This window comes from Bicyclus anynana, chromosome 4 (assembly GCF_947172395.1).
Source record: "Bicyclus anynana chromosome 4, ilBicAnyn1.1, whole genome shotgun sequence".
In the NCBI taxonomy this organism is placed as follows: Eukaryota; Metazoa; Arthropoda; class Insecta; order Lepidoptera; family Nymphalidae; genus Bicyclus; species Bicyclus anynana.
This window is the reverse complement of record NC_069086.1, coordinates 14326572-14347176: the sequence shown is the minus strand read 5'-3', so window position 1 is coordinate 14347176 and position 20605 is coordinate 14326572. Positions and strand designations below refer to the sequence as shown.

The following is a 20605-nucleotide window of genomic DNA, read 5'->3' as shown; positions in this document are numbered from 1 at the left end:
AATCGGTTCTGTAAGTAAGTTTTATTTGAATTTAGAATACCTATTTGGAGGACTTCATTCAAATTATTTGACGCAACCTAATATAAGAACAATAACACTTTAGAACACTCCAGCGCAGTTGTTGTTTATTATACATTCTAACAGCTTGTTAATAGAAACTATTGCATTTTACGATTGTAATAGAGCGGGCTGTGCAGCGCAAACGTCCGAGTGCAGTGAGACGACTTTCTATTGGTTACGCAACCATGCAGATCACGTAACTGCGCTCGCGCCGGTACGGAAGTCCCTGGAGCGAATGTGATCATTTGAGTGCCTATCATTGAGGGCTGGTTGCAGAGATTATGATCTTTGTTCCACTTACATTTATTTCCTTATTTATTAGGATTAGGAAGTTTGTAATACAATAGGGGTTAGAATTTTGTCGTTAATTTTATTGAATTAAAATTATTATTTAGAAGAAAAGTTATCCTAAAATAATATTACTAGCTGATTCGTAGATTTTCGTATTCCTGAGTAATTATAGTAATGTTTCCAAAAATTTCGTTGCTTCATTATTCATATATGATTTTTTACAATTTAGTTTCCCCATTTAAATAGGGAAATATATAAGGGGGATCAATTTTTTTAACTTTAAATATTTAGTTCTTTTAATACAGAGGAAACAAAAATCTATTCAAAACGGTTGAGCCGTTTTCTAGGATAAGCTAGATTAACGAACAACATTTTTTTATAACAAGTATATGTATTTACCTCTTGCATGAAATCATGTTCGTGGTCTGATGATGGTGGTGCATGTGCCAGCTTCCCATGCATCGCCTGGTAAGCTGCTGTCGTTAAGACTGAGATCTCGTGCCATTTTTCCATCAACAGCTTCGAATGGATTTCCATGGGGATTTCCATTATGAACGGCAACTTCTTCGTCCACGCTACCATTTTATGTACGATGGAATCACCGATTTTACACAGTTTGTCACCAATTTCAGAGGTGTCGTGAAGGAGATCAGGTAGGTGTCGAACGGTGGCAATGTCTTCCATAGCATCACAGTCTATTAGCGCTCCGATCATATGTAACGCCCTTTCTAAAGGAACGGCGCGATCTCTCGACGATGACACGGCACTTTCCAGTCTTGCTCTCAGGTGTACAACCTATGAAACAGAGACACGGTATATAAAAATATTCTGATTCTAATTTGTTAAGGAATTAAAACGATTCTTATATGGAAACAATTACCTCGCTAGGATTCGTTAATGCAGTCTTTAATATGGTCCCGTTGACGAGGTGCGGTGGGAGAGGTGGTAAAGGGTCTTTTGGTTTTTCAGGTGGTGACGCCCGACTTGTTGTTGTCGCCGCTTTAGTGCTCGTCTTCTTGTGTTTCTTATATTTTACTCTATATAAATTGTATACGGCACCGCTATTCCGACCTCCCGGCATTCTGTCCTCGCGTACGGCTGTTGAAGAACAAAATATATGATTACAAATAACATTCTGAAAAGCTTTTAAATTGAAATATTTATGTGATTTAAATACATACCCTGTAAAACCATTCCTTGTTCTATACACTTTTTGAAGCGGCAATACTGACATCGATTCCGTTGCGCTTTTGTGATTTCACAGCCACCGTCAGCGACACAAGTATAAACTCGTCGGTTTTGTACAGTCCTTTTAAAAAACCCCTTACAACCTTCACACGTTATGATGCCGTAATGCAACCCTGTCGCTTTATCCTCACAGATCATACAAATCATGGGCTGCTCGTCTTCTTCGCGTTCAGCCGCAGCAGCATACGTCCGGAGTTCAGCCTGCCTTGCGGCTAGAGGACTCGCGCCGGGGACGCCGGCCACACCAGCCACGCTGCCCGCTGCAGCGCTTAAATTCAAAGCGTGCTTCTGTTGGTGCGCCGGCAGTTGGGAGACGTCTCCCGCCCACAACAGCTCCATGTTGAGTGACGTCACTCGCGGCCTCCGCAGCTCACCGCCGAGATTCAGCAACATTCGAGCGGCCGATTCCTCACTGCACGTCCCCGGGTCTGGGGTCGGCGGTGTCGGCGTGTGAGACGCACTAGCTGATGGCTCTGAACTCGTCGTCGGAGCGGGCAGCGTCCAAAACATCGTTCTCACACCACCCGACTCGCCCATGATGACCGCCGGCGCACCTCGCCATTGCGACGAACCTCGAGATCCCGCTTTCGGCTCTAAGGGTTGCGGCGGAAAATGACCACCGATCAGTTCTGGCTTCACACCGTTAATGCAGGCGGCGCTCGGCCAGTGTCCTGGCGACAGCGATGGGTGCGTGCCCTGCGGGGACGGCGCGATGGGACGCGGCCTGTAGGGTTGAGGAGGATCAGCCTGTGTCGCCTCGGGCTTCTCGAGCTTGACCGATGAGGGGAATTGAGAAGGGTTCATAGATTCATGCTTTCCGACCACGGAGGCTTCAGACTTGACGACGGAGGGCGCTCCTTCGAACTTGATGACTGAGTACGGCGGCGCGGAGCGGATGACGGTGGGGTGGCACGACGGGGAGGGGGAGGGCGAGCCGCCGCCGTCGAACACCGGCGGCGGGTGCGGCGGCGTGCTGCAGCCCGCCTCGGCCATGCGCGGGGACGGCGGGCCGGGGTCGGGCGACGACGTGCTGGTGTCGGCTGCCGACTCGCCTGTGGACACACGCCGACATCAGGCACGGCCGCAGACTTCCGCGTCTTCGCGAAAGTATAGCGAGCCGTGCTTTTAATAAGTGACAAATAGAAACTAGGTGAAACGTCAACGACCGCGCGGCGTGGCGTCGCTAGTACGAGCGCGGGGTGCGGCGCGGGGACGCGACACTGCACTTCCCGCCGCCGACTAGATTAGCCGGTTGCGTCACGACCAGCGTGGCCCCGACCACATAGAAAACTAATTCGATTCACGGATGCGATCGCAGAACTTTTATTTAGAAAGGCCACTGGTGCGTTACTCGTCGATGAATACAACAATACGTATATAAATGTATTTGCATATTTATTAATTTTATAGTTAACTTTATTAGTTCACGCAATACTCCGGAACACGGAACGAAAAATATGTGGAAAATATAGGAAGCGTGGCCGCACGTCGTGACGGGTGAACGCGAGATGCGGCGCTCGCGAGGAGAAAGTGAAAGCGGCGCGCGCGCAGATGCGGCGCCCGGAAGCGAGCGCGCAGCCTGCACAAAGGGCTCTACAAACTATGCTAATATGGCGAATTACTTTCATTTACAACTAAACTTTACTTTTATATAAATAAATAGAATAAAAATTACAAACAATTTAATATTAGTAGTACTACAAACTAAATAATTACTTGAAAAAAGCTCTGTTGTTTTCACATTTTAGTTTCATATAAATTTTATATTTGTTTCATCATATCATGTAAATCAAAAACAAAACTGTAAACAGCGAATTAGAAACTTTACCGACTTTTTATCACTAAATCCATATGCGCAGGCTACCCGCACGTAACCGTAGTTAACATCCCAAATCACTCAGTCCATTGAACTTGGAATCGTACGGGAAATTCAATAACAAAAACTCAAGCACTTGATTAAACATGGCTGCGAATTTAATAGGAACCGTGGAACTTACGAGCGCGGCGAAAATGTTAGCGCGGTTTTGTTTACGCGAGGAAAAGTCGCGAAGAAAGTTTTCCACTGGCGCGCTGGGCAGGCGGCGGGCGGCGCAGTGCGCGACCTACCGCACGAGCGGCGGGGGCTCCCCGCGCTTCCCGGTCCCTCCCTCCAGCCACTATTAGGTCACTCAGACGGCCGTGCGTGCGAAGTGCAACCGCACAATGACTAGTGCAACGCGTGCACCGCTCTCGCTTCGAGGACGATCTCTATTTCACTCCGCGTCCTTTGCCACATCACTGGTGGGGACCGATCTTTCTAGCCGCGTGATGCAATAGCTGCTGAGGTCCTAGGGAGGCTCGCTTCGTAGATAAGTCTAACTGCCTAGTGAATGCTGTCTATTACGTTAATATCGATCGGTACGGTAACTCGGTTTACTATATCTGTACTGTTATGAAGAGGTAAAGGTGTGGTATTGTAGGGGCCACGTCATTTGTGAGTGTCATGGGCTATTTTATCCCCTAATTCTAACTACGCGGGTGAAACCGTGTTGCAACGACTAGTCCCCAACCCAACAACCCTAGCTGGGCCGATTGAGGTTTTCCTAATTTATCCAGGTCTGGCTGGTGGGAGGCTTTGGCCGTGGCTAGTTACCACCCTACCGACAAAGACGTACCGCCAAGCGATTTAGCGTTCCGGTATGATACCGTGTAGAAACCGAAAGGGGTGTGGATTTTCACTTACCATCAGATAAGATTGTAATCAAGGGCTAACTTGTAAATAATAATAAAAAAATAAAAAAAGTCAACAAATATAACGCTGCTTAGGAACCATTGAAATAGAATGAAAAGTTCGTTTGTATTAGAAACTATTTGCAATAGGTACGGAAGCGTTCGTCGTCACCAGACAACAATAAAGATGGTTACGCAATTCGCAGTTCTTTCTATAGAGGCTGATCTTTTTTCGATCGGTGCAAGCGAAGGTCGCGCGCGGTCAGCGACCGGCTGGATCTGGGTCACACCCCTACCCCGCAGAGCCTCCCTGCGCCGCCACGTGTCACTGCGCTCCGCATCTATTATTCTCCGATATTATATAGACACCGACAGAAATAGTACCGGGGTAGACGCAACCGAATGACAATAAAATTAATGAATTACTTGTTTCTTGACAGCATAGTTAACGTACGAGTTAGTTGAGACTTTACGAACGTACGAGTATACATATAAACTATATTTCAGTTCAATTTTAGTAGCGTTAAATTTTAGTTAAGGGGTATTGTGACTGCATATATTTTGTTGAAGGGAACTCGGGTCCGATCTAAAAGAGTTGTTCGTTTTTTTCGATATATATTATATATCTAATCTATGTAATCTTTCGGAAATCGTCTTAAGCTGTCATACATCAGTAAAAGTTCCAGTAAAATCAGTTCCAGACAAAAAATAAAAAAATGCTTGTATGTGTTTTTTTATTTACCTAAAAGCGTACTTGAAAAAACGTAGTTATCACAGACAGACACTTCAATTTTGTTAATATTTATTGATGATTTAACATGCTATCTTCTTATTTAAACATTTTACATAGCCATTATATTCAATATGTGTACATACTCAACTCATTCGTGCAACATTCCGAACAACGTTTCTGAAAATACTTCAACTATACCGTTATCTAAGGCAAAGTACAGCGCTCATCACTGTTCATCCTACATAAATAAGTTTCATTCATAATCATTCAGAAATAATAAAGCAATCAAGTTACCGGTTCTCCCGAACAAATAATACGTGAGACGGAAAAAGATAAGAACAAAAAATACGAGAGCAAATAGCGTGGTCGAGTTGAGTTAAGCGTAGTGTATCGGTCTCACGTTGGAATGATCCCGCTTATCTTGTTGACGAGTGCATACTACACGCGAGGGTGCGTCATAACGCGGGTGCGTGGCGTCACATCGCGTCACACCCCGCGCTGCGTCACACCCTCGCGTCACATCGAGAAACGTTATCAAGATTCACGCAAATCTATAAATAATTTAACTGTACGTACTGTATTCTATTTTTTATTTTCGTAGTACGATACGAAGGCCGATCTGACTGTGAGCATGAAATCCGTTTACATTCAAGATTTTATAGGTGCATGTAAGCTCACTGAACCTACAAGGTTGCAGTGCAATATAGCAAATATTTATACACGTAGTTATTTTCATACTATTACTTTGAAGTATTCGTTGCAAAGGGCCAGTTTCACCTTCTGACAAGTTTTGCATGTGTCACTTGACATAAAATAAGGAAGTGACAAAACTTACGTACCCGAGTCTTATCAGAAAATGATAAATCGCCCCTAAATCGTTTGACTGATTTATGAATTTGACAAAGGTTTTAAAAATCGAGAAATTGTGTATTTTTTTAAATAATATACTTTGTTTCAGGCAATAGCTCGAATTAAATAAACACTGTAGAGTTACTAGTAAACCATTATCAGATAGATTTTTGTAAGACAAAAAATGCATTAAGATAATTTCATTAATAATTTAACCAGGGGAGATGTTATTATGATACATTCCTTAGCATTAAAATAAATATTTACTTTACTTATTATACAAATGCAAACTTCATTTATTTGAAAGAATAATTTCACTATTAAAGAATGAAAGCCAAAGCCTCAATGAATCAATATTTTCCATCATTCATTTCATTCATTAGCAACCCATTTTTCAGCTCAACGTCAAGCACGAGTCTCCTCTCTGAATGCTTAGCAGAAGCTTTAGCCCACCACGCTGGTCTAATGCGGATTGGCAGACTTCACATACACAGAGAATTAAGAAAATTTACAGATATGCAGGTTTCCTCACAATGTTTATCCTTCACCGTTTGAGACACGTGATATTTAATTTCTGAAAATGCACATAACTGAAAAGTTGGAGATACATGCCTCGGACCGGATTCGAACACACCTTTCGAAATGGGAGACAGAGGTCAAATCAACTGGGCTATCACGGGTATTTTCCTTACCCTCTAATAAAACGGAAAGCCTATACCATTATCGGCATGACAATGATCTTTCTACACTGATATACATATATCAAAGACTAGCTGACGAGCTGCGGTTTTACCCGCGCGGTTCCCGTTCCCGTCGGAATATGGAGATAATATATGGCTTATAGCTTTCCTCGATAAATGGGCTATCTAACGCTGAAAGAATTTTTCAAATCGGACCCGAAGTTCCTGAGATTAGCGCGTTCAATCAATCAAACAAACAAACTTTTCAGCTTTATATTAGATGACTTGATCGTTAGAGATTACCGTTTGATGTCAATGTAACTTGCACATAATCTTAACGTTACCGTGAACTTATTCGGGTCTCGCTAATAAAAATACGAGTGGCTATACATAATCGCACAATGGCATTGGACTTGTTAAACCGGATTTTTGAAGATAATTTCGAGTCGCAAGTGAAAGTTGGCGCGGTTCGTGCCGCTCGTCGTTCAGGTTATGCTTAGCGTCGAATATTATTTAACTTTCCACGGATGATAATGATTATAAAACGCTAATTTGTTTTCTCATGTTATGTAACTTAGATGACATTGCTTCGTTAACATTTAAACGACCCGGTGTATTTTTGATTGATTATCTTCTGTTGGTAGTTAGAGCCGTGATACCCTAGTGGATATGACCTCTACCTCCGATTTCGGTCCGAGGCATGCACCCTCCAACTGTGTCTCAAACGGTGAAGGAAAAACATCGTGAGGAAACCTGCATACCAGAGAATATTCTCAATGCGTGTGTGAAGTCTACCAAACCGCATTGGGTTGGGTCCAGCGTGGTGGACTATTGGCCTAATCCTTCTCATTCTGAGAGGAGACTCGAGCTCAGCAGTGAGCCGAATATGGGTTGATAATGATAATGATGATGGTCTTCTGTTAGCATCGATTGAGCTAAGATGATTACAAATATTGAAGTGTCTGTGATTTCAAAATAATTACGTTTTCTCAAGCGCTTAACTAATATACAGCTTTTGTGTTTTAGCATCGTGTACATAACACTATACTAAAATAAAGAACTTTTTTTAAATTTTGTCTCTTCGTCTGTCTGTTTGCCGGGCTAACCTAAAATAATTTTGGCCTCCCTACCATTTACACTCTGAAGATAAGGCTACGCCTAAACTGGGCCTCCATGTCTTGTATTGAGTAATCTAGTATGACATGTATAATGTAAAATTATATGGTATTGCTTAGACAATAAATTAATTAAACGTTAACTAAATTTTAAAGTAACCAATTATCATAAATAAGTTTGCCATTATTGCTCTATGGAACTAAATTGAAAAGCAAAAAATATTTTCAAATACAGGACCGTATTCAAGTTTAATAAAATCACGTTTGAATCGGAATTAAATTACAGAACACGGGTACATCGAATTCACTATCGCATTCGAAAGTGACATGCGCTCGTGAGCAGAGTCGTAACTGCCGCTACTCTATTCGAATAATAATTGGCTTCGCTCCTGACCTTACTTAGCTAAATGTCAGATCCTAAGCAAGGCTATAGTCGCAGCACGCTGTGTTAAAGCGAAGCTTTATTATTTACTTGCAGACCCCCGCGGTTTCACCGGCGTAGTTCTCATTCCCGTGGATAAAATATATGGAATCGAGATATTATTAAAAATGGAGACACGATCAAATAGAAAATTTCACTATAAATTTGTGTTTTGGCAGTTTCAAAATAGTTATTTAAAGATCTTACCCCAAATTCAGAGCAAAATCAATTTTAGACGTCATGATGTTTCGTTTAAGGTTAAGTGAAAAAACTTGAAAAGTCCAACCAAAACTGTGGGCACTAATTTGTTGAGAACGTTTTGTGGTCGCTGACTGTGGGTCTATTTTTTATATGACACTAAAAATTACGTGGTTTTCTGTTGGTAAATAATGTTTAAAGTACAGACATTACACCCTACAACTTCACAAACTTTAAAATATTAGTATAAATTGGCGTAACTACGTTACTAAGCTGTACTGGAATTTATAATGGCGTAACTCCCAAAACACGTGATACTTAATTGTTATATTTATCTACTCTCTTTACAAAACTTTAATTATGAAATAAAAAAAAATCGTAATGACATAGATTCACGTGCATATTGCATTTAAAATAGTAAATCATGAAACAATTATATAATAGGGGGTTATTAATACACGAATGCATTTTTACGAGCAAAATGAGTTTTTTAATAGAGTTTTATATGCACCGTTTCATACTTTACTTGATCTAATTTCATGAAAAAACACTCACGCTTGACTACAATATTGACGGATTTTTGAAAATGCATAGTACTTCAGTGTAATATGATACTATTGATACTACAATTGTGCGGTTAGCCTGGACATTTGTTTGACCCTTGTGCGGTACGTAACGACTTATGCAAGATCAATCTACTGTAAGCCGCATGGAAGATCATTGTTTCAATTTATTATACACGCATTCATTGTTTATAGTAAGCCAGAGGATTGGTACGAGAGAAAATAATAGCCCGCACCGCGCAGTCGTTCTCCTGTTTGTTTCACTAGTAAATTATTAGGTTAATATAGGAAGAAATACTGTACGAATAATATAGGTACTCACCATCGCTACTACATCGGGAGTCAACTTTCCGCCTCTTTAGTTTGAGGTCTTGGAACAGACTCATGTTGTCCAGGTCACACGGCCCGCGGCTGAGTGTCATTATTCCTGGGGGACAAAGAAAAAATATTATTAAAAATGAGTTTTTTCATAAAACAATCGAGTTATTAAGAACTAATATTTGACATTGTTTAAAGAACGTTGGACTTGGAACGTTCTGACGTTAAGGTTCCAAGGTGGTTGAGTCCCCGCACTAGAAATGGGAGGACCTTGTTTGAGGAACCGATGGACATTGGGATCCCAAGTGGGTCCCCGCACTATAAAGTGTTGGTCAACCCATGTTGCAGGGACCGCTGGTTATAGTTATAAGTTCTGTGTTCAGAAGTCCATCAATTGATGTAATGATATGGTTAATCTGCTCAGCTAAGGATTTTTCTTTATAAGAAATGTGTCAGTCCGGATTCGTGTTAATATCCCGGCGAATTGAAAACACGTTGCGTTGTCAGCCCTGATTATTAAGGATAAAATATTAAAAGTAAATGTCATAGAATCATTATCACCCAACTCCCTTTGTGAAACCCGTATTATAGAAGTGTGGTGGATTTACGTACAAATATCTTGTAATAATATAAAGAATAATGATGCCAATCTTACTAATATTATAAACGCGAAAGTTTGTATGGATGTTTGTTTTGACCTTTGTTACTCTTTAACGCCGCAACTACAGAACCAATTTGGCTGAAATTTGGAATGGCAATAGATTTTACTCTGGATTAACACATTAAAATGCTTCTCATCCTCTAAAAATCCATGGCTCCCGAGGGATTTGTGAAAAACTAAATTTCACGCGGACAAAGTTGCGGGCGTCCGCTAGTATCTTCATATACTGAAAGGTATAAGAATAAATAAATTACAAAGCAATTGTGGCAGCTTTTACTGTATATGTTTTATAATTTAAAAAATGGATATTTAAGTAACTTACTGACACCCGGGGACATGTCAGGTTGAGATACATAAAAAGGGCCTGTAATATGGGGATACTGCCCATACTCGTACATAGTAAATATAGTAATTAATATCCACTAAATGTCAGAGATATGAAGTTACGTAATTAGAGTAGTTATGCATTTTATAGAAGCACGTTACTTGTCCAGTTTACGTCTGTAAAACGTCAGTGTCAAACGCCAAAAAGTTGCATTCAAAAATTAGATTTAAAATGCAATTAGTTAGCAGGTCTACTCCGCGTGGTGAATGATTTTAACTACCCACAAGTTATAGCGTGAAAGCATACTTTATTCCATTTTCATTCACCGGCTTTGTATACGTAATTTTACGACATTGATAATTAAATAGTTGAAGTTTGCTGGACCGTAAATTCGTGCGTACATTCGCTCATAATGACACAATAGCAACAGTCACGTGAGAATTGCTGTGGAAATGTGACGTGAATGACGGATGAATGATTCAATTGAGGTGGGTCGCGGATATATTACGTCAAGATACCATACATATAAAATTCGGAACTTGTCCGGGGACATTAATTATAATGCTTGTAATGTTAAGATTACCTACTAAGCTTCCGGGTGCCTGTAATTTGACGGGTCCAGAAAAGCGCTTTGTATGTGGTATTCTTAAGCGAGTACGAGGTGATACTTTCCATAAGAATTAGCATATTATTTCGAGTTTTATCACCTTTAAGTCCAAATACAGTGTGTTATTACACCATGCACACCCCGTGCGTTCGCAGTTTGGCTCACGCCGCGTTATATGAACAATCTCATGACTAAGGCTCCCGTATGGATTCAAAACTAGTAGGGCATAATCCGACAATAATCACATGTCTGTTGTGTTCCATATGAATTACACTCACGATAGTTTAAATTCTAAAAAGACAATTTGAGACAAATAAAGCTATATTAATAGCTCATTATACTACAGCCTTTCCTGATGAATACTGTTTACCAACAAACAAATTAAAAATGAGGGTATAAATCACTAGTCATTTCACACCTAATAATAATTTTATTTAACTTCTTCTTAAATTAATGAAAATACATTTGATTAATAAACTTAGAACAATTAGATATGGTTAATATGTTTTATATAACCATTTATAAACAAACCATATAATAATATTTATATATAATATAAAATAAATAAGTTATGAAATGACATGCGTTTTCTACCTATCAAGATAGACTGTGTAGTACAGTTTCTATATCATGTTAACTATAACTTTAAAGAACAAAATATTTGTAAGTCATTTTATTACTTTAACATAAGATGTGGGTAGCTATATCTAAATATATACAGCTGCTCTAGAACTGCGTAGTATTGTAAACAAACCACACCCCGGAGCCGAATTCAAAAATGTTATTGCGTTGTATTTCTGACTTTTACAATACAAAAACAAACAGATAAAAATACGTCCTTGCCCAATTATGCAGCTCTTTGTAATTCTAAAAAAGAAATTTACAAATATTTATTTGAATGATTGTTGTACATACATCTAAATCAATAAATGAAAAGTAATACTTTTAAGTATGAGTATCCCTATAAAGAAAAATGAAGTGGTTCTCTGTGATTATTGTGACAAGATAACTGTGTTTTCTCAAGTGCATAGACTTATTTACACGATGCACACAAACAAGTTTTTTTCTCAACATTTTTGTCTGTCTGTCTGTTTGTTTGTTTCCAGACTAAACTTTGAACGGCTAAAACAATTTTAATGGGACTTTTACTAGAAGATAAAGGAGGTTATAGAGCAACATACTACTTTAAAAAAAAATATGCTCCCCACAGGATTTGCGGAAAACTAAATTTCACGCGTACGAAGTAGGCATCCGTTGGTCAAAATTAAAAACAAGCGATAAATTTCTAATAAATACCTCAAGACCAAAGAAATTCTTTCACAAATTCTGTCTTCATGGCTTGAATGTGAAATCCGTACAACTGTGATAACCCAATGTGTGTCGAATGTTATCCATGGAAGGTTTTATATGTTTATATGACGTTGTTCTAAGACGAATCCACCTCATAACTTGTACGTGCGGTAGATGAAAATACTTATTGATACCATTATGCCGGTGTACAAGTAATTTTAATTTCAATACTTGTGGTTTCCGTTATAGTGAATACTCGTATGTTCTATACACAATAGTTGCTACGGTCCTTGACCTTGGTAGTTGTCTTGTTTTCTCGTCTCTTTGTGTTAGTGAACTTGAGACATTTATAAATGTATGTCGTGTTGCGAATTAATACACTTGCGATTTATTTACGATGTTACGCACTGTTTACACGTTTAATTATATTCAAATGCATTCTGCGTATTATAATAATTGGAACAATTCTCAGGTTCTCCGTGGTAAAATGTCTTATATAGCTTATGTAATTATTTAGTTTTATTTTATAATTCTATATTGTGGAAACCATTAAGGGTCTTAAAAGTAACAAATTATTTTTTTTTTTTCAAAAAAAAAGAAAGAAAGATTTTAATTTGGCAAAACACAAAAAAAGAAATCATGAAACATAAATACAATAGAAAAATATTAAGATTATGAATTACTCGGAAAATATAAGTTTTTTTTTTAGAAAAATGCAAGTAATTATATGTACTATGATCCTGTTTCATTTACTTTGTTATTGTTATGTTTGTTTTGATTTTATTTATTGTTTAGAGATTGCTATTAAGTCAAAGGCGTCCTTATTGCTATAACTATAGCAATAAGGCCGCCTTTGCATGTTAAATTTTAGTTTAAATTATTATTTTTAATTTTTTATTAGTTTAAATTTTATGTAATGAAGTATTTCTTCTATTGTTATTGTTATGTTTATTTTGATTTTATTTATTGTTTAGAGATTGCTATTAAGTCAAAGGCGTCCTTATTGCTATAACTATAGCAATAAGGCCGCCTTTGCATGCTAAATTTTAGTTTAAATTATTATTTTTAATTTTTTATTAGTTTAAATTTTATGTAATGAAGTATTTCTTCTACTTCTGTTTGCTGCGCGTTTAAAATATATTTTAATACATCAAATTATTTATTAATACACAAATTATAACAAATAGAACGTCAGTAGATATTTCCTCTGAGATTAGAAAGAAATAAGTACGTATAGACGCAGTTCTATACTTTTATTGTTTTGCGATAAACTCCGCTTGCATAGCGACCAGTATATCGTAGGCTATTGTGACTATACTACTTTAGAATGCATTTAACTTTGACGTATACACCACTGCGTAAAGGATTGACGTCGATTAATATTCAACGGAGCTGAAATTTGCGTGCATATATGATAAAGTTACGTGACTCATTAGGGCCCCCGCACACGGGCCACCGGCCACAAACACAAAACGCCGCTACCGGCATATTTCTTGTAGTTTTCATACATTTTATATGGACTCGCCGCACATGGTTGACGCCTGTGGCCGCCACACGCTACAATCGTCGCTGTTCGCTTCTTGTGGCCCGCACCGGCCACTAAACGCCGACACAAAACGATTATGCATGTGTGGGTTAAAAAGTAGCAGCCGCCGACCACAAGTGTCGACCACCGGCCACAAGTGGCGGTCGCGCGCTTTAGCGACTTTTGTGGCCTCTTCTTGCTTCTTGTAGCGGCGTTTGTGGCTGTCGCGTGTGGCCAGTGTGCGGCGACACTTAATGTCTAGATTTTCTGTTTTAAATGACAGTCTGACTTTGGTTATTAAGGTGTACATAATGGCTCCTCCATAAAACCTCATTTCTTCATTTTAGAAAGGAGAACGGTCACGCTCCATACAAAAAAAATCCAGGCCCGACAGAAACGAGCCTGGGCACAGATGACCGTTCTTTTTTGTCAGAATAACTATTTGAAAGATAAGACTCTCGAGTTATAAAATTATCGTTACAGAATAGCGCTATTTGATGTAAAAGGAAGTGATGTAAAAGACAGTAATTCAGCAATTAAGGTTAGTTATCAAACACATTTAAATACATCAGTCCACAACTTAAATGGATAACAAACACAACAACACACAAACAACAAACGTTTTAGTAATTCCATAATTATGGAATGAGCCACAAAAGAATGAATATCATCGTTCAGTCTGAAAGTGCGAATGACAACGCAATGGGCCTTTAGCGGCTAATCAACTTGGAATGCAATATTCGTAAATTCTATTTCATTACGACAGACTTTAAAAATAAACGTAAACGTGTCAAAGACCTTGATAAAGGCGTGCAAATGTTGTGAACAAAATAAGTGAGTAGAATGAAATTCGTGGACACCGAGACGCGTCTTTTGCGACGCGATTTTGGAGGCCGACCTCGATTAGACTTCCGTAAACTGTTTGTAGGAAATACGGATGATGACCTATCATTTGATTATCAATTTTTTTAATTAATGAACAATATATTATGCACATTTGGTCGCTGACTAATAAATTTATTACTTTATCGTGTAGTCTGATTATGTGTATTTTTAAAATTTAATGGTTTCATTTGAATTCTGTTACAGTTTTACAAATTAAGTAAAAATAACAATATTTTTTTCCTTAAAAATATTAGTCATAGCGTTATTTAACACTAGCGAATGCTCGCAATTACATCCGCGTGGAATTCTTTTAAAATCTTTTAAATTAAAAAAAATTCTTAAATCTATTGTTGAAAACTGCATTAAAATCCGTTGCCAGAAAGAGTCACTTTGTCGTTTGCTCGTGCAAAAGCAGAAAGTGACTGTTTTAGGCTATGTAAAAATGATCAATGTCCTTATTTACCCTTCAAATAAAGTAAATGCTAGCAGTAAGTTTAACAATAGTATACCGGGCGGGGGCTATTGAAGTTTCTGTAAAATTGTTGTACTACTTCCCCGTATGATTGGACAAAAGTTTCTAATTACTCGGATAAAAAGTATCATTAACAACCCATATACGGCTCACTGCTGAGCTCGAGTCTCCTCTCAGGATGAGTGGGGTTAGGCCAATCCACCACGCTGGCACAATGCGGATTGGCAGACTTCACACACGCTGAGAAATAGGAACATTCTCTGATATGCAGGTTTCCTCACGATTATTTTCCTTCACCGATTGAGGCACGTGATATTTATTTTTTTAAAAGTATATCATGATTATTTAAAAGACTTAAAATTAATAACAATTTGTTAAGCTGGTTTTAGTGTTTACTTCGGAGTAGAATACCTTATAAAATGAACGTATTAACCGTACCAAACACGTTTCGCTGTTGACACCCGAACTATAAACTGTTGACACTCGAGCGGGTATTGCTCGAAATAATTAATTTAGACCTCGACAGTGACAAATAGATTGCTGACAAAGGACTGAACTTGAAACAACTACAGGTTAAGGGGGTTAGAGGTATAATAATACTCGTATCACGAGGAAGTTTATCGTTTTGAATATAAAGATCTTAATGAATTTACAAACAGTGTGAACACATTTAATTAGAAGTAACTAGAGCGATCGTAACTTCGCGTGAAAACTGAAAAAAACATGATTTTTTTTATATTACAAGCACTTTCTTGAATCACTATCTATTGTTAACAAATGGATTAAAAGATCTAAACTTACAGACGCGGGAAATATCTTTGTTTCCCGCGTCCACTTCGCGCGTATTGATTTGTAATAGACAATAGACAGTTTTATATACCTCCTGCCAAGAATTCTCAGAAGAGGACCCGAAACACGGGGGTGTAAATCAACTTCCCGATTTACACGTGTTTTGAGGAGCAGCTTAAAACCCATCTCGGTCATTATTTAACATCATATCGTGATACATAGTCACATATTATCATATTAACCCGCCAACTCACTTTGGACCAACGTGATGGGTATAAGCTCTAACGCCGAAGCTCACTTTTTATTGTCCCCAAACTATTGTGGGTCATTAACAGTGAGCTTGTGATGATTATGAATGTACTGTGTCACTCTTTTCAACAGAAGAGAGAAGATTTTGAACGCAAAACGCAGTTTCTTAGTTACACTGAATGTTTCGTTTCATTGAATTGTTTCCGGCACCATAATGTCCAATTAAAAAAAATTAAAACATTCACATGACCTCATGGTCACCATGGTCGCCACTATATTAACAGTGACACGAGGTTGCACCACCATGATAGTTGACCATGATGGTGAAATACGTCTACTTTATAAACATTAAGCCAATACCTAAATAACGAAGTTATTGATAATATTACATGAAGCATAAACGCTAAATCTTGCGTTTAATAAGTTGCTTAATTGTTTGGTTGCAATTTAATAACAAAGATATTAACAAGATTGTCCATCAATAAAAGTCATACTCGTAAGTACAGTTTGATTAATAAACCATTAAACAGTGTAAATCTTATACCGGAATATACGAGTAAATCATACAGCTAAAATATAAAACAAATATCCCACAAAGATATGAATACATTTTAAAATCTTTCCACGATCTTTATCATGCAGCGGAAATGTCTTATAACAAAATAAATATATTAAATTAATTTTAAATTAAGTAATTTAAATTGATATTTAGTAAACTTACTCGGAGTTAAAACTGCATTTTTTTCATTTTCCTCGAATTAGTTGGGTTGTCTCAAAACTCGTATGCACGTATGAATGCCTTAGCGGTTAGAGGCTGTAAGACGGAAGTTCGACGTAGCCTCTATCACGGTCATCGGCTTATCTCCCGACAGACAGACATACAAACGCTTTCCGTCGTCCTCCCACTGGCTAATTATTTACATTTTTTTCACTATCCAGTAAGAAAACAAATGCAAGGTAGTTAAGAGATTTTGGTGTAGACTTTTATAATATAAACTCGTAAAATACACAAAATGTATTTATAGTCTTGCAGTCTTCAAATAAGTGTTGTCTACGAAAAAATGTACAGAATAAAGGATATACTATGTGCAGTGTCGTGCACAAGGTTTTTAACTAGGGTATGCACTATAAGTAAAAATTGGAAAATTCCTTGTCCAAGTATGCATTCTGTGGTCCGACATAAGTTTGTATTAAGTCCTTGTATTGAGTTTATTTAATATTTATTAAAGAATTTAAAAGAGTTAATTAATTACAAAAGTTAATGTAGTATAATTATTTAAAATAATTAATAAGAAATGAGATGTTAATCGTTTTTAAAAATATCTGCCAAAATTTTCATTGTTTTTTTTGTAGGCAGTACTTTTTTGTTTCTTAAAACAAAAAAGTGCACGCTACTGTTCATGTGATTGTGCTTCCTCCTTGGTACAGCGTATGATTCTTCAAATTATGAGGTTTTTATTATGTTTTGATAAATCACGAGTCCGGGGATCAGGCAATGAATTATTGACCTTCTTTTTCTTCTGGGATATTCTCAGTAGAATTCCGGAGTTGGCATTGTTATATTCTCGGAGATCATGGTTAAAGTACTCTCAGATAGTGGTAGTCACTTGGTCAAACTATAATACCATAAATCCTCCTATTGAGATGATGATAAGGGCCTTGTACTGAGCTTTTCATGCTCTATGTAAGTCAGTTGTAAGATAAGCTTCTATTGATAATCACTGTGGTTTAGCTTTCGGTTAAATTATTTCTGTTTTATATTCCGAACAGCAGATGCCCACAATTCATTATGACCAATCAGCTCGATAAGCAATACAAATTCCATTGATGTAGCAGTATGGAACACGAGTAGGAAACATGTCGGTTCCGGACACTACAATGTCAGTGCCGCACCGAGGCCGCCAACCCGATTTGGCGTCTGCTACACTTGGTTAATCTACGTTACACCTTTTAACCGGGAAAAGAAGTTATAGTAGAAAATTTACACGTCCAACAATATGTACAAATATGCAGTAAATCAAATGGGACCTTTTTATAACCTCCATCCATCCATCCATCTTTTTATAACCCATCTTTTAGACCACTACGTCGACACACAGCGTTACTGAGTGTTCCCAAATGTAATACTATATATGCGCAAAATTCTATAGTATTACGTCTGGCCCGAACATATAATAAAGTTTATTACAATTTAGATTTATTTTACCTATCTAAAACACAACTTAAAAAAGAAGTGATTAAGTCACACAGAACTTTATAATTTACACTTACACACACACACACAAGCACGCAAACTTACACACACACTTACAAAATTTTGTTAAGATTTTTTAGAACACTTTTATCTTTTAATGTTAATATAGGTACCCGAAATTGTATTGTAGCTTTGTATAATATGTATATTCTGTAATCTTTGTGGCCTTAGTTTTAAGCTTATGTAATTTAATAATTATGTACCTACTGTTACGCTGTTGATTACAAATAAATCTATAAAATAAAATAAAAAAAATAAGCAGCACGGCTATTCTCTAACGACGTTTTGTTTATCTCGCCAGTGCGAGTTTCAAATTCACCGCTATATTTCTCATTCTATAGTATTGTGTTAAACAGAGAGAGATAGAGGTGAATCCGAAACTCGCACTTGTGAGTAATAAAAGTATCGTTACTGAATATCCTAGCAGATGCCTGATTTGGTAGGCTACGGAATTTTGTGTACAGCTCTACGAAGTTCTACGAACTCGCCACTGCATGCATAGCTCTACGATATATATTATATTTAATAAGTTTAAAACGCAAGAAGACTATTGAATTAATGTCTAATTTAGTAATATATTAAAAATCAGTATGTTTTCAGTTTGGCCTTAGATATAGTTTTTCATGATTTATTTTTAAATTTTACTAATTATTTTCGACAATAATTTAAAAACTTTTATTATAGTTATCATGATTAACTATAACCATGAAAAGGATTATTTATAACCATAATTTATGATCACAAAATATAACTGTTTACATATAAAATTAAATAAACATGTGATCTAAAGCAGGATTTCGGCGTCGCTTGCGACTTAGCCTTCGACTTAATGCCTTGACATTCAACAAGCACGATCGCTCAACCATTCCATTTAAAAACTATACTCACTTCCGATCTATTTACTTCCTATTTCATATACTATATATTAAAATAGAAACATATCTTAATGTGACTTTACTGTAAGATATGACTTCCGTAATTCCTTCATCTTTAAAGATTTTATAAAGAACTAAAACACTTCTTCTTAAATAGTTAAATGGATCTAAATTGAAAACGCGTTCACGGCCGGCTACGTGCCAGATATAACAATAACCTATTAAATTAGAAATAGATAGAAAAAGTGAACAATACAGATTTGTATATCTATTATTTGAATACAGCCAGCGTCCTCCCACTACAATGTTTTGAAAGGAAGCAGTGACATTCAGTACCTTTTCGCTTTCACTGCTTTGGAAAGTGAACGTAAAAAATGTATTTTGGCAACAGCAAAATGGCGCGAGTCCGTCGACCTCATCGTGTTATAGACCATAAACAAAGGAACCACCGTATTATAACGAAAGTGTAGATTTGGGACAACAATACAATAGCTACGAGTATAATATTATGGCTATATTTAAAACAGCTCCCTTGTTTTCACTTAAAATTCTATTTAACGTGTTATTTTTTTACCGATGATGACTCTAATTGATACTTTCAACTGCATAACAGCCTAGTGGCTGAAAAGAAGATAATAAGTACCAAATAATAGTATTTTATTCCAAGTATTATTTTGTAGTTAAAAGGTTAAATTAAAATTTGGATAAATTCATTACAATTTCATTAGATACGACTAACTCCGAGTATGTTTTTGAACATGATCCTTTCGCAATTTTTGTTACAATCTAAGTTCAATACGTTTAGAAGTAAAGTCAATCTTCATAGAACAGATGGAAATTTAATCTAGGACTCTGATTTGGTTCACTTTCTGAACGATTGAGCTATTGATATATTTTTATATTATTCCATGTAGAGAAACATGATGAATGTAAAAGAGATTTTACTAAAGTGGAACAAATAAATCGGTTTACGGTTTAAATAGTTTTGTTAGGCGTATGCGCAGACCCTTACGTAGTCACGATCATGATCCACGAGATGATTTGGGAATGTCATGGCTAAGACAGCACGGTGTTGGCTTTGTTTTGCAATATATGCATTTTAATACTGAAGTAATTCCAGAATAGAACTGTTTGCACAATAAGACATTGAGCGAATTGGTTCATTCAATTTGTAAGATCGCGAGTTATAACAAAACAGTTCAGTGGTTGACATTTTTTCAAATTTCTTACAGGTTTGTGCTAAAATAATTAATTAACTATCTAAGTTTTCTAGATATTAAATACAATCCATAGTTTATAGTTTGTTAATAATACATTCAGTTCCTTGAAAAGTAAGTGACTGCTTTCTCTCATCATAGTTCATCTCATAGTTTATGAAAATCATAAACTATTATAAAATGTAAAAATCCCTGTAAATTGAACTAAGAAGATAATCGCAAATAATAGATGTAAACAAATTTTTACTCTTAGTTTGATTAAACCTAACAA

General features: G+C 37.1%; 1 protein-coding gene across 6 annotated transcripts in view; it reads right to left on the bottom strand.

Annotated features, from left to right (window-relative positions):
• LOC112055319 (hormone receptor 4) overlaps window positions 1-20605 on the bottom strand; it is a 128209-nt gene that overhangs the window by 14211 nt on the left and 93393 nt on the right. For 3 of the 6 annotated variants that reach the window (XM_052891439.1, XM_052891438.1, XM_052891437.1), the window contains 4 exons: window positions 9190-9294; window positions 1533-2651; window positions 1232-1449; window positions 751-1146 (listed from right to left, as the gene is read on the bottom strand). In XM_052891439.1, coding sequence (XP_052747399.1) covers window positions 751-1146; window positions 1232-1449; window positions 1533-2651; window positions 9190-9289 — 1833 coding nt within the window. In that variant the 5' untranslated portion in view covers window positions 9290-9294. Of the gene's footprint in view, window positions 1-750; window positions 1147-1231; window positions 1450-1532; window positions 2652-3427; window positions 3842-9189; window positions 9295-20605 lie in introns of those variants that run through there. The other 3 variants (XM_052891442.1, XM_052891440.1, XM_052891441.1) reach the window with 3 other exon arrangements.